General features: G+C 39.5%; 2 protein-coding genes across 7 annotated transcripts in view; both read right to left on the bottom strand.

Annotated features, from left to right (window-relative positions):
* MPP4 (MAGUK p55 scaffold protein 4) overlaps positions 1-2143 on the bottom strand; it is a 30395-nt gene extending 28252 nt beyond the window's left edge. For 2 of the 4 annotated variants that reach the window (XM_054069281.1, XM_054069280.1), the window contains exon 1: positions 1760-2142. The gene's annotated coding sequence lies outside the window, so the exon portion shown is untranslated. Of the gene's footprint in view, positions 1-1759 lie in introns of all 4 variants that reach the window. The other 2 variants (XM_054069283.1, XM_054069278.1) reach the window with 2 other exon arrangements.
* A 1140-nt stretch (positions 2144-3283) lies between these two features.
* ALS2 (alsin Rho guanine nucleotide exchange factor ALS2) overlaps positions 3284-15076 on the bottom strand; it is a 43422-nt gene continuing 31629 nt past the window's right edge. For 2 of the 3 annotated variants that reach the window (XM_054069276.1, XM_054069275.1), the window contains 10 exons: positions 13135-13323; positions 12740-12857; positions 12017-12174; positions 11192-11314; positions 9995-10171; positions 9586-9631; positions 7898-7959; positions 6563-6712; positions 6160-6256; positions 3284-4533 (listed from right to left, as the gene is read on the bottom strand). In XM_054069276.1, the coding sequence (XP_053925251.1) occupies positions 4495-4533; positions 6160-6256; positions 6563-6712; positions 7898-7959; positions 9586-9631; positions 9995-10171; positions 11192-11314; positions 12017-12174; positions 12740-12857; positions 13135-13323 (1159 nt within the window). In that variant the 3' untranslated portion in view covers positions 3284-4494. The remainder of the gene's footprint in view (positions 4534-6159; positions 6257-6562; positions 6713-7897; positions 7960-9585; positions 9632-9994; positions 10172-11191; positions 11315-12016; positions 12175-12739; positions 12858-13134; positions 13324-15076) is intronic. The other variant, XM_054069277.1, reaches the window with a different exon arrangement.

The raw sequence follows: 15076 nt of genomic DNA, 5'->3' as shown, positions 1-15076 counted from the left end.
GAAGCTCTTACTAAAAGGCTTACCTAACTAATCTCCCAGCCAGTGTAAGGTCCTTCCCATTCACATGTATTGCACCCAATTACAGACACTCATTAATAGACAACATTTCTCTCTGCCTGCTGTTAGGGACAGAACTGGATACCCATGCCGAATGCACTGGAATTTAGAGTGAAAAGGTGTCCATCACCTCATGTCTACAAACATCAGCCATCCCAAATTTAGGCTGTAGGGCTTACTTCCTCAAGCAGTAGAATATTAAATACTTTGACCTATTTGTCAGACAGACCAAAAAGTCTTATTGATACAAGGGTAGAGCTGCAAGGGAACCCAAGCCCTGCTTCTAATGCAGTTTGCAGAATTGTCTTTCAATGGACAATTTTGGATGCTGTCAAGCCTCTAAAGGGGACACCACCAGGGAAGCTGACATGCAGAACATCATCCCTCCTGCTCTTATAAGCTTCTTTGGCTAAGATGTTTGACAAGGTTTTTGAGCATTTGCAACATGGAAAACTATTCATATCTTTATCAAAAATAATAATTTGGCATATTGAAGACTGCAAAATAGCCTGAGGGCAGGGAACACTGAGAAAGCTTTTGTTGCAAGTAAGCCACTATAAACAAGCAAACCGAGTAGGCAAAAAATGGCAGCAAGAGACATTCAGCATCTCTTGAATGACATGCCCTGTTCAGGGCTTTTTTGTTCTACATTAAAGAGATTCAATAAGGCCAGTCTAATCGCTGAACTCTGTCAGCTTTTTCAAGTCAGTGTAGAAAACAGTCTTGCTTTCTGTACACATTGAGACCCGAAAGTGTTTTGGTTAGAAAGCAAACCTAATTATTAGTGGAATGAATCGACACACTTTAAGCAAAGGGTCAGACTTGTCCTTTGAAATCACATATCCTTATCTTGGCCCAAGAACCACTTACGGCAAGTCTGAGGTGGCACGGGTTAAGAAAAGGCTGAATAAATTTTATGTTGATGTAAGGCATTCCATGAGATTTAGATAATCACACCTCCAGAGGTAAGGTTGCTGATGGAACACATTATGCTATTACTCTCTGTAATCAGATATATTCAGTGATGATTCCATCTGCCTCTCTATAAAACAAAAGCTTGTGGATCCAGTGGTAGTGCAAGTGTCTCGTTTACACATGGGTAAATGCCATTCAAACCTTGCTTCCTAAAAGAGCAGCACATTCAGAGAACAGTTAGGCATAGCACGTTGCAGTCATGTGAGGCAGCCAGCTTTACTTCCAGCTGTTTACTGCCAACAGCTTGGTCTTACTGAGAAAACTCAACCCAAACAACCACCATCTGACAACACATGGATACTAAATCAATTTAGAGGCACCACAATAGGTAGTTGCAAGAAAGGGTTTGTTTTACAGCCCGCCATCAGTAATGTATCTTTTCTCTACATCATCTCTCACCACAGCAGAACAGGTACATTCTCTAAACTGCTTCTAACAACAAGCACAGCTAGAAAGTGAACCAACTTTTGGCAGAATAAGTCAAGGTATAACACCTGGCACTCAAGTCAGAATATTGTGTGAAGATAAGGAGCAAGGAAAAAGATTCTCTTCTGAGCTCCTTCTTGCCATTCATACATATCTCTACTATTTAGCTAATGGGAATTAAACAGGTAACACAAGTTTAATCAGCTTTGCCGTAGCTACGAGAAGCAACCAAGTTTCACAGTTGCATGGGGAAATGCATCTGTGTAGTACAATGGTTTTAGTAAAGCACATATTTTCTTACCTGCAGAATGCACCATGTTCAGCTCATGCAGAATTTCCACAGGGAAAGAGCATTTGCTGGATGTTGGTAGAGCCCTAGCTAATCTATGGACATCCTCTCCTTTCTAATCCGCGGAAACCTAACCTTAGAACTACTCATCACCAGGGAGAGGAGAACAAATCCCTTTAACCCTTTTCTTGCGTAGAAAGCCTACATTAAATTGTCTCTCACTTAAGCAGTTTCTTATTCTTGGTAACTTTCCCAGCCATTAGGACACTTGCCTCTCCAGGTCTGCCTGCAATTGCAATGAGAATCTAGAATCCATAATACTGCAATGTTTATCTTCTGTTGTTGGTTACAGGATTTCTGCTGCAGCACAAGAAACATCCAGCTTTCAATTTCAGGAAAAACCCACACAAAGTAGGTGAAAAAAAGTAATTACCATGAAGCAATACAGACAGAGAAGTCCTGCAGGTTAATTAATTTCTTTGTTAGCTACAAAAATACACAAATAAAAGCTGGTCTGTACTGATTTCTTACTGCATCACAGCTCATGCAGGCTGTAAAGTGGAATCTGTGTCAGAAGCACATTTAATCCTAGGATTCTCTTCAGCTAATAACTGAGCTATGTATCAGAAAGACCAAAAATAATCCAACCCAGCCTGCCTGCTTCCATTAATCAGCAAGCTAAATTCAAATACGATATCACTACTTTTTGTGGGAGGTTGTGTGTGTGCATATGTAAAGGCAGATGTATTCTTCGGTTTTTAGTTCTCGACTTTGTATCATTCACAGTGAATGACATTAAATGTCTGAAGTTGCTGCATAGTTGGGGAAGGCAGAAAGATCATGGAAAAGCTTCCCATTTCAAGTTACATTCTCATTTTAAGGCACAGATTCATCATGGGAGCGAGGTCATGTAAAACAAAGCATTTTGTATGTCAAAGCTGAAGATTAAAATAACTTCTTTCTTCCAAAACACCTGAAGACAAAGACTGACCCTCAACAGTTACAGGAAAAACACCTCACAAAATAATACTCCTGTTTTTTACGATTACACTACTACAAAAGGTGAAATAAATCCTGAATTCTGATCTTTGTAAGTGAAAGCTATTGCCATTTACTCAGCTGTCCCGTGTGGCTCCTTTTCAAAGAGCAGTTCTGCTCTTACAGGTTTCAGTTAAATATCTTTGTACAATGAGTTCTAAGTGACGATTGCAAGGGAAGGTGGCATCTACGATGAAAGATTCAGTCTTCAAATTCCTGTCTTAGGCCTCACTATACTCTCTACCCTTACCTGTGTATCTTCACCCCTTCCTTTCTCAAATTAACTTAATTTTATAGCTTCCCTTTTATTCATATTATTGCTTATCTCTCCTCAAAGTATTCAGTATAATTAAAAAAAAAAAAATTAAGCTAACAGAAAATTGAGTGCAAACATGAAGAAATCTCTTATTTTCTATTACCTCTGTAGTCTGTTGCAAGTACAACAAGGGTTTTAAACAACTCCTTGCCAGAATTACTCTTTCCACCTGATAAAACTAAAAATAATTTCAGAAAGACTGATCTTTTTTACTTTATTATGAAAATTGCTACATTACAGTCACTGTTCAAAACAGTATTTTGTCCATTTTGGTGCCACTACACAAGCCATGAGTTGTATTTCAAAAATATGATTAGCATTATCTATGGTAGTTTGACATAACCCAGAATAACATTCTAGGATCTATTGCTCCCTCCCCCTTGTTTGAGTCAGCCATGGTAAAGAACAGCACCTACAATACCCAAATTATCCATAAGTGTTATTGGTATAAATAAAGTCAACCATAAACCACGGAACACACACACAACTCTCACCCAGGGAAATTACTTGCTCTCTACATGTTTGAAAATGCAACAAGGTCAGCTTTTTTTCACTCTGACACCTAAGTTGTGTCTTAACCCTAACCCAGTCACAGCTTGTTCAAGAGCGCATTCTTACTTTCCTACCACATGGACTTCCAGAAAAAGTGTTTGTCCTCAGACCTCAGGGTAATGAAACTGAACACTGCAGATTATGGGTATTTAATTGAGTGCCAAAATCCGAAGTGGTCAGTGCCTACAGAAATAATCGTGAATGCCTTGATATTTATAATTCCAGTGAACAGGGAAGTTCATAACAGTGCAATTATTTCCACAACAGCACACTAACACTGCATTCAGCAATTCTGTTCAACACAGATGCCTCAAAACCTTTACAGCCAAACACACTATAGGTTACCCATTATAAATACATATTTCTATTTTTTAAATAAACAAACACAATAACTTAATTCAGGAAGACTGAATGGTTCTGTGGTGCAATTCATTCTCTTTAAAGGTCTCTGTTGACAAACCAGTAATAATAAAACCAAACCCACTGCTTTAGAAGCCATGCGGTCCAGACTTTCACATGTACTCTACGCAGATGCCATGCCTTTTTGCAGCATTGTTAATGGAAAAGGAGTAAAGAACCCTTCTGTTAGAATAGGAAATGCTCTCTTCTTGGCAGGCAAACCAAGTCTCTAGCTTCACCACCACTTCATAGAGAGCCTCTGGCTCCTGGTTTTCAATCTTAAAACTAAAAGTTCAGAAGAAACAACTGAGTATTTTCATCTGCAACAACAGAACCGTAACAGAGTGTTTTCCAAGTTTTCTTCTATTTCAGGGAAGAATGTGAATATCAGCGAACTTCCTCCAAACAGATTATCCCACAGAGCCAGTTGGTAAGTGATGGTCTAGGTAAGCTTTTCATGTTGAATCTGGTAGTAACATGCCTGAATGAAAACAAACTTCAGTTTAGCATACACACCAGTACTCAGCAAGCTGATAAAAGCATCACACACAAATACGTGGGCTGTTTTTTCAGTCCAAGAAATGGGAGGGCTAGGCTTTCTACAAGCAGTGATGATACACTGACACTCAACACATGAGAATCTTTCTATATGAATGCTAGCAAAAAGAACAACAGGAGATTTTAAGTTACAAATCATGTCTAACTCTTAATGAGACAGCATGATTTGGGAGCAAACACTTCAACAGTTCCCAGCTTTGCCAAGATGAAGTACATTTTTTCTGCTTACAAGTCTTTCTTTGACCTTTGACAGCAGAACCCCAAAAAGGAAAATCTTTTCCTACAGAACAAGATTCAGCAATTAAGCGTTTCAAAAGCGCTCAGACAGAAAAGCAAAGGTTTCTATCATCTGGTTAAACACCCCGACCTGCTGCTTGACAGCTATCCACTCCCTAGCTGGTTCAAATATGCAGTGAGTCACCCACGACCAGAAAGTTGATAAAAATGTCTTAGACAACATTTGCGCTCACAGAAAATAAGATTCTGCTTCTACTACGTAGATTTTAACACGTAAAAGTTTACTATGTAAATTTTAACAAACTCAAATCTTCCTTTTTGCAGCACTGTAAAAATAACATATATGAAAAACCCTCTGCACCCATCTATATCCACTTAGCACAGACAGAAAATACAATAAAGTTCACCTGGAAGCTAAACTTAAGATTTATTTTATTTTTTTTTTTAAGAGTTTCAGGTAAACAGCCTCCCTCTAAAACAACCCCACAAAAGAGCTCCACACAGCTGACTTGTCACAAGACTCACTTGTTTGAACAGTATTGAGGTACCAAAACAACCGATTTCCATTATGAAGGGCCTAGTGTACAACAGGATATTCATCAAAACAGATTCTCTCCCTTTTTCCATACTTAAAGAGAAGAACACTAAATTGCATGTGGAGAGCAACACAGTAAAATGATTTTTTAATTTTTTTTTTTCAGAATTGAATTCCTGAAGCACCTTGATGTAATGCCAGACTTAAACATTATTGGCTAATCTCCAAAGCAGCACTCATTCCAATCTTTAAGGGAACAAGGTTTGTTATGGTGCAGGGGAACGACAAGCAGTCAGATATATATAAGAGCAACCAATAGCACATTTGAATTAAGTATGTGTGCATGCTGCACCATTTCATAAAATCATAAAATAGTTTGGGTTGGATGGGACCTTAAAGATCATCCAGTTCCAACCCCCCTGCCCTGGGCAGGGCCACCTCCCACCAGACCAGGCTGCCCAAGACCCCATTCAACCTGGCCTTGAACACCTCCAGGGATGGGCAGCCACAGCTTCCCTGGGCAACCTGGGCCAGTGCCCCACCACCCTGATCGTGAAGAATTTCTTCCTTATGTCGAGTCTATTATTAGCAGTACCTGCAACTGTTAGTTTGACTTAAGCTCTAATTCAAGTTCCCTTGCTCATCCTAACTAAAATCTTCAATAAAAATGTCGGTTACAACCTCATGTCCATATAACTGTCCCAAAGCTGATCATCACTGCTCAAAGCTGATTAATTTCCAAAGAAATCTTTTAATAACCCTGAATAATTTTCATACCTTCAAGGTAGTGAACATGATGCCTTGCTCCCCATGCTGCAGATAAGGGTCCATCAGGTCTTCGATTAAGTGCACCTCAGACCCCAAATTCCTTATTCTGTCACAAGGGGAAGAGAGAAGGAATACAGGTAAACGAAAGATACCATAATGTTTTTACTTTTTGTACACGGTGTTGTGCAAAACACATGCTTTCGCCTAACCTCATTCTGAGGTCACAGCCATTTCAGTGTTAACTGTTCAATTTTTCTTCAGGCCAAAGCAAAAACCAGACTACTTACAAAGTTACAAAAAGCTAGCGAGCAATCCTAATGACAACAAGCAGGAGTGCTTAATACAGGTAAAAGTACTCATACTGCCTATATTCAGCAGTATCAACTGCAGTGATGCCACTCTTGGTGCCTACCTGGCTCGTAGTACCACGTAGAGAAAAACAGGAAACAAGTCATCCATAGACCACAGAAAATCTTCCTGAAGAGTCTCAAGTACATTCTGAGAGATCTCTTCAAAAGTCTGCTGGATCACCTTCAACTTGTCAGCTGGGGTAAACGTGGTGCTGTTTGAATAGCAAGAGCAAACCAAGTTAAGCAATAACAAGTTATGTATCTACATCTAAATCAGGAAGATGATTTGATAGCTAGCACCCCCGTGCTCCAGGAGAGAAGTCAAATCATTCACGCCACAACAGCCATGGCTTCCAAGGCTGTGTAAAATCCCAGACTATCATTACTGGATTAAGGCACACTACTGCGAGTGAGAAATCCTTACATTTTTAAAGATGCTTTAACATAGTGGTAAAAGGTGGAAAATTCCTTTCTAAATTCCTTTTAATTTCTACTTCTACTCCTACAGCAGAATTCCTTATGTCAGCTAACACAGAAAAGCTCCCCACATATGGGTCATTTTTCCATAACTGTTTACAAATTCACAGATATATTTGATTAGACATCCTCATGCTTTCAGTTCTGAATGGTGTCTTATGGACACGTCTCAGTCACATTTATGAGGCTGTACTGCACTTCACATTGGGAGAATTTGCTAACATTTTTAGTAGGATCTCTGAAACTTCTTGGCAGCCTCTCTTACAAAGATGAACAAAGAAAAGGTGACAAGTAAAGGATCACAGTCAAGTAAACCAGATACTACTATGTCAAGGGAGGTGATTCTGCCCCTCTATTCCTCTCTTGTGAGACCTCATCTGGAGTATTGTATCCAGTTCAGGAATCATCAACATAAGAAGGATATGGACCTGTTGGAACATGTCCAGAGGAGGGCTACAAGGATGATCAGAGGGCCGAAGCACCTTCCATAGAGGACAGGCCAAGAGAGTTGGGCTTGTTCAGCCTGGAGAAGGCTCAGAGGAGATCTTATAGCGACCTTCCAATACCTGAAGGGGCTACAGGAAAGCTGGGGAGGGACCTTTTACAAAGGCTTGTGGTGATAGGATGAGGGGCAATGGGTATAAACTGGAGAGGGGTAGATATAGACTATATGTAAGGGGGAATTTCTTCACAAGAGTGGTGAGGCACTGGCCCAGGGAAGCTGTGGATGACCCCCTCCCTGGTGGTGTTCAAGGCCAGGCTGGATGGGGCCTTGGGCAGCCTGGTCTGGTGGGAGGTGTCCCTGACCAGGGCAGCGGGGTTGGAACTGGATGATCTTTAAGGTCCCTTCCAACCCAAACTATTCTATGATTCTATGTCAGGAACAGTAAAACCCTAAAAGACAAGTTTCAGGGAATTACCTGATTTGCTGTAAACATTCAACTGCAGAGGCGAAGCAGGCATCTTTTGTAGTTGATGATACCTGTGTAATCATGAGAAGATTCATCATGCAGGTTTAACAAGCCCACTATTCAACAGTAGAAGAAAAGCAGCAGGGCATGCAACACGAGCATAAAAGACACTTTTTTTAGTTTTACAGTGCAAAGAAAGGAGAATGTGCCTGGACACTAAAATAATCCAGGAAGTCTGCCTACAAATAATTCATGTGAGTACCATTTAAAATTCAGAAAAGTCTGTTCTGAATTCCTTGGCATGTTATGAGAACCAGTGATAGTTTTGGACATCTTCCAGGTCAAGTAAGACTGAGAATCATTAAATCTAAATGGTTAACAATGAACAGGTAACCATAAGACTGGAACAGTTGAAACCTAGAAAAGTCATAGCAGTCAGCAAGCAGAGACTCAGGTTTGGAGGAAATGGAAAAGAACTAATACAAATGCTGGCTATTAGTATGTGACTGAGCCTAAGCCTTTCTGAGTGGGGCTGGTAGAGGATGCAGAGCAGACCTAAAGAAATGCACATTAACAAGAAACTGGATGGAAGAGAGAAGCAGATAAACACAACATCTTAGATAAAAGCATCCTGTTTAATTGAAGGAATGACCTATCACATAAGGTAGATGGCTGCAGAGAGCATCATAAGGTGCATAATTCAGAGAGGACACATAGCACACACTACTTCACAGTAGAGGGGCTCTACTCTATAAGTGAAAAAAAAAAAACCCAGAAGTGTGAAAGATTCAGACAGCTCCTAAAAATTCTGCCCAACACCTAAAAATACAGAAGATCTGAAGTAACTCAAGTAACACGTTATTGCCAGACTTTGCAACATTTGAAGTCTGAGTGTAGGTTTGCGACGTGAGTCATATGAATCAATGCCACGATTTGGGAAAAAGGGGAGTTGTCTTGCTGAGAACTGTAGCCTCAGGGAGGGGGTTGGTTATTATGACAAACATGTAACACTCAATCTCTATCAAGGAACATCAGCTCCTCTGTGTGCAGCAACTACTATGATGAAAGCCATGGTTCTAATGACTACAGATTTCCCACAAACCACGGCTATATACATGGCAGACACGATCTAAAGGCAGGAGTACTTAACTGACTGAAAGAAACTGAAAATTTAATATAAAAATATACTGACTCATAAACAGACATAATTTAAAGTACACTGTAAACATTCAAACTGTTCAAATTTATGACTATTAAGCCACTCTTAGCAGAGCACAGAGACCGAATACTACACTATCACCAACTAAGGCCAGTATTCAGCCCCCTTCAGCAAGATAAGAACTATACAATTCTTTTCCTAATGAGAAAGTATACAGTGGTCAAACTCTCTTAATCAAGCAGCTTGAAAATTTCCTTGGTAAACTTTTATTCTCACACTTCTGTAATTGGAGATCGAGCAAGTGTCTTCCTGAATTAGAATTCATTACAGAGTAAGACAGTAAATGACAAAACTGGACTGACAGCTACTGTAAGAAATCACTAGCTTTCAAGTACCAGACAACTTCCAAGAGAATGAGCATCATATCTGTTATGCAAAAAGCCTGGTTGAAAATTCTTTGACTGCTTCTTCATGATCTCAGCTTCTTGAAAAAGGCACTGGGCAAAGCATACTGTAAGTTAACGTCCAATAAACATACCTTTCTGCTCTCTCCAAGGATGGATACAGTTCCTGGCCAAAATTTCCTGCAAGAAACCCAACACAGTCTATGGAGAGAGAACAGTCTTAAAGCATTTTTCACCTTATCAAAATAAATAAGATACAACAGCTCTTTCTACAAGATCAACTACACCTAGTGCTAACAGTTGGAAAGTAGCCTAATCTGAAATGCTTTCCTCTGATTTTATAGCAATGCCAATCTTCCCCCCTCTTTTTGGAGGAAGGAAGCTTTGATTCACTCTCAACCATACTAACTAGCCTGAAGCTATATTTAGAAGCATTTTAATCAAAGAAAAGCATTTTAGACAATGTGGGTTTTTTAGCTGCTTTATCTAATTAGATGCCATAATCCTATTCCAAGTTATGTTTCATTGTTGAAGCATACTCACGCTTGCACTCCAAGAAAACTCAGGAGAGCCATGTCAGTTTGTTTGTTTAGACGTAAAACACATTCCCAATAAATATCTTCTTCACGCTCATTGTCTAAGGCATACAACATAAACAGAGGAGGATAGAGTCGTGGCAGTAACACAGGGAGCAGCAAGCCAAAACTGGTTACCACATAACTAGAAAAAGAAGAGGAGAGTAGTTTGAAGAAGACGTATTAAAAACCTCATTATCTATAAAAATTGAATGAAAAAATCATTAGAACAAATACTTCATTTAATATGAGCCTATTCTATGACAGATAATAAAATAAGTATTTCTAATAAAATAAGCATCTAATAGCATCGGTGCTAAGAATATCTTGGGAGTAATTTTCCTTCACAGTCCACGCAGAAGTGGGTTTGCAGTGCGGGCAGTGGTCGAGGTGCAGGGGTTTTTTTTGTGGTTTCTGTGTTTTAAACATAACATTGGCTCGCTTTCTTGTATAATGTAAAATGTGAATACTGTACTATATCACAGTTCGGGTTTTACCTGTATCTTCATGATAATCATTTAGTCCCCACTGAGCCACTCTGCTGACAGCTGTGCTAGAAAATAGGCTAAACCCCATTAAGTTACCTGACCTAACTCCAAACAATCACACTCCAGCCTTCATAAAGTCAGCAGCTGCTTGGCATCAAGATGTAATCCTAATCAGGGAAGCTGAACTCAAGGTGCCCACTAACACCATCTGCACAGGTCATTTGAGCTTTTCTCAGAAGGCTGTCTCTACTGATCCCTCTTCTTTGTTTTCACCGCACCTGAGGCTGCTGTGGACAGGACCACAACAGACGCTGGGGCAACTGGCTATTTGTGAAGCAGTACACGCGCACTAGACCTGCACTAACAGTTGATCCTAATGCTCATATTTCAAAATGTTTTCTGAAGCCCAGTCCCAAGCCTGAACTTGTTTACCCACAGCAGATGAAAGCAAGTTTGGGCTTAAGTAAAGAACCATTGCATGGAACAGGGATGAAACGCTTATTGCAACCATCACATGGAAGTTTGCTTATCGGAATCTGTCATCAGAACCAAAGGAAAAAAAATCCGCTTATATTCCATCAATTAAACACATGCTTATCTTTCCTCCCCCTCCCAAGAAAACACTGTAAACAGAAATAAAACGAAGCCTTCCTTATTTAATTTCTTCCCTTAAGTACCCTGGCTCAGGAGATTCTGATCTGGAATCAGACTTCCCACTGCAAAATGATCGCCTTCCCTTTGTCTCTGTTGCCTGAAATGGAATTGTGCTGCCCTCTTCTGGAAGATCAGGAAACAAGAACCTAAATGGCAAAACACAGTAAGGTATGATTTCTTGAATGAATTTTCTACAAATCACAGCACTATCAGGCAAGACTGGAGAGGAAAGAAAAGTCAGCTGAAATAATACATAGTAGACTAAGACAGCATAGCTAACAGACACACAGCACCACCTACCCGGAAGAAAACTTAGGAAAGCCAACCCCTCCAATGCCAAAGATACCATTCCTGCCTTGACATAACTTTCCCTCAGACAAGGCTTCTAATGGTTAATAATCTGGAGTATTTCTGCTTCCACACTGGCAGGACCCAACTGAAGCTCTCAAGAATCTAAGCAAACCCTTCATAAGAAAACTGGTCATCCATTGAAGTACTGCTCAGGGTACTTCAATGGAGTACGCTGCGAGTCCACGTCCTCACTGTTCCTCAGTCCTCTTTGCACACTATGTTTTAACAGCACGTATATCCAGAGACACCAAACTGGAAAACAACGTTAAAGATGAACTTCCTCCAGCCGTATTTTAAAGCACAATGGAGGATGTAATACACTGTGGTGAAGATTTTAGTTTTCCTATTCAGGGTTCCTTAAAAAGATTAAGAGAATACAAGCAACACTCAAACCAGAGTAAAGATACTGGCACACTTGGACTGCATAAACACTAGACAGTTTCAGTACACGAGACATCTTTAGCAGTAGTTTGACTCAAAAATTAAGGTCTAATTACCTAACCAATTGGAAGATGCGTTTGAGGTAGGACTTTATCTCTCTCACAGCCTCCTGCAGTAATCGTCGATTAGCTCCTACTCCAACATAGGTCATTCTGTAAACAGCTACTAGTGTTTCCACAAGCTTGCCCAATGGATGGAGAGGAGTATCGCAAGCCTAAGGTGAAAGATATTAATTGGCCAGTCAAATAGGTCAATGCCAGGCAGGAAAAATGGAATTCAAGACATTTAGAGATCCAACAACAGGCTTTGGAAAAAAATATCACAAATGTTTTCTCACAAATATTACAAGAAGTGAGCTGTACTTAAATTGCCATTTGAATTATAGAATTTATGCACTAGCTGAGTACGGCTCACAGAGGAATCAAGACAGCCTAAGAACTTATGCTCCTACTTAGACAGGTCATCTGTCTGGTACTATTAAAATTAACATGCAATAATTAGCAAGTATTTAAAGATGCTTTACTGGGATCCAGAGTATAAGAATTAAAACAGTAACTGAGCAAAAACTGACTTTAAGGCAGTACCTGTAAGGTATAAAATCATTTCAGTCTTAGTTCTAGATTTTAATTCAATAAATTAGGAAGTTACTTGCAAACATGAATGAACACAACCTGGATTGCAGGAGTGCAAAGACAGAAGGAATTAAAGAAAGCCATTACAAAGCAAGCTTAATATCATGCCTTACCAACAAGCTTGGATGAGCACTTAAGTCACAATACCTTTATCAAATATTTTTTTATATTTTCATATTTTTCCAGGGTGAAGGCACCAATGTGTTGTGGAATGAACTCCAAACTTTCCAGTGTCTGAGTGTGTGAGCGGCTCAATAGTTCTGGGCTGCAGTTATAAAAAGGACAATGACATTGTACAGATTATTCATCAGACACACAGTAGAAAAAAACTCTGAAATTAACAACTGAGTTAATTGTAAACATCATCTTGTTGCCAAGAGGTTTTACAGCACAGAGTATTAAGAGTTCCGATTTTGTTTAGGATCTGATGATGTTGCAACTGAATTTTTAAAGTTAAGAGTTTCTAGGCTAGAGTAGAGTGTGATCCCAATTTATTCTCAATACTTTCTTCCTTTTGCTGACTAAATTCTCCAGGAACCAACCTGTCTTTGTGTTGCCGCCGGTTGGTGGTCAGGGCCACTGCAATGTTGTCCCAAGCCTTCCATCTGTCCCCCTGGCCCGGGCTCTCACAACCAAGCTGGTTCCAGCACTCTTCAAATACTGCCTTCCATTTCTCATCGGGAGGCACTGCCAGGATCCCGAGCTTCCGCCTAATAAAATGACCAGTTAATCTAGTAAAAAATCAAACAGTTGTGAAATAACGCATTCAGCTATGAAGATCACCTAATGTCAATCTGGTATCTCATACTACTTTATCAAAAGCTGATATAGCTCACTGTAGAGACTGTTAAGTAAGTTTATCACCAAGAGTAACTATTTAATTAATGTCTTGACTTTCAACGCCTTTAAAAAAAAGCTTACAAAAAGTTATACCTTTCTCTAAATTTCTTTTCCTTACTAACTAACATACATTAAACCGTGTAACATAATGTTGCAAGATTAAAATGTTAATATCTACACTTGTACGAACTATGAACCTTATTAACACTGGCTTGTCTCATGCAATCTTTCTTGCAGTCTTCAAGGAAATGGTGTGTTTAAACACTAAAAGCATGGGTTTGATTTGCATGAACACAGGACATAATGCACTTATAATTGGGCTTATCTTCACCCTGGTATTCATTTAGAAGACTCAGGACACATTCAGGTAGCAAAGACATAGTACAAAACATCCCAAATATCTCATTACCCCGGAATGTACAAATAGCATAGCGACACAAATTAACACCTAGCATGGATATATGGCTTCTGCCCCTACAGGAGTATCTACAGACCATGTTGAAATGTTAGAGATGTGCTGGTAGAAAGTAGAACCAGCTCAGGCATCTTTTCCACTGACAGACAGCGCTCAGGGAACCTTTATAACCAAAGAAAAACCGATAACTCTTGTTCTCCATGTATGTATTAATATGTAGATATCTCAAGACTTATGAGATATAGGGCTTTGAAAAGCTTTCATAAAGCACACAAATGCTCTGGGGGTTAACAGTTCTATCTTGATTTAAATCAAGTGTCAGAAATTGTCAGACCTTTTATTAATACTTTTCCACCACATCTGAGATGAGAACTAGCAACATGGGTATTTCCCCAAGCAGAAAAAGTAGGCTCTAAGCCTCTTCACAAATTATACCAGATTTTCAGCTTCAAGAGAGCCTGAAAAGGGTAGATGAAACCCTTATTTCACAAGCAATCTTCACAAATATGTACATACATTTATTCATAGACTCCCTACTGGGGTAAAAAGCAGACAGCCGATAAGGTTGCAAGTGTTCAGTTCAGCAGGGAGGCCCTGCTTAACTCTGTGTCCTGTTGTAGGTGTCAGCACTGTCAAAAGAAATTACCAGCAAATGCTTCAGGAAGCACGCTGAGAAATAATCTAGGTAAAAACATTACAGTTGTGTTTCCCATTTTAATCTGAAATTTGACAGCATGCTAAAAAGCTATTGAATCCTGTACAACTATTACTATTGTTAACCACTACACGGTGCTACCAAATACTGAAATTTCACCAAGTCTTTAAATTTACTTAAATTTCTTCTACTAAGAGACATCAGTTATGACCTGAATCAAACAAATTTAGTTTTCCCCTCCAGACATAATTAAGCAAATTGACCTAATGCATCTGCTAGGAATAGGATTATATGGATACTTGTCAAAATGATGTTTGCCAAGGTATTAAAACGCTCTCTCTTGCAATTCAGCAGATTTTTCTACTGTTTTCTTAAGCACTGTTTAGAAGAGGCATGGTAACTAGCTGTCCAAAAGTACCCCCGCTGCCATTAGTAAATGACACATTAAACAAATTGATTTATGAACGGAATAATTAGCAGAAGGCAGAGAGGTCTGCGATTGACTTAATCACTCAAATGTAACCGAGCCTTTCTCAGTACCTCAAAAGTCATCAGCAGCTGCGAACTCGGTCTA

Source organism: Cuculus canorus, chromosome 6 (genome assembly GCF_017976375.1).
Source record: "Cuculus canorus isolate bCucCan1 chromosome 6, bCucCan1.pri, whole genome shotgun sequence".
Classification (NCBI taxonomy): domain Eukaryota; kingdom Metazoa; phylum Chordata; class Aves; order Cuculiformes; family Cuculidae; genus Cuculus; species Cuculus canorus.
Note: the sequence above shows the minus strand (reverse complement) of the source record. Positions and strands in the feature narration are given on the sequence as shown.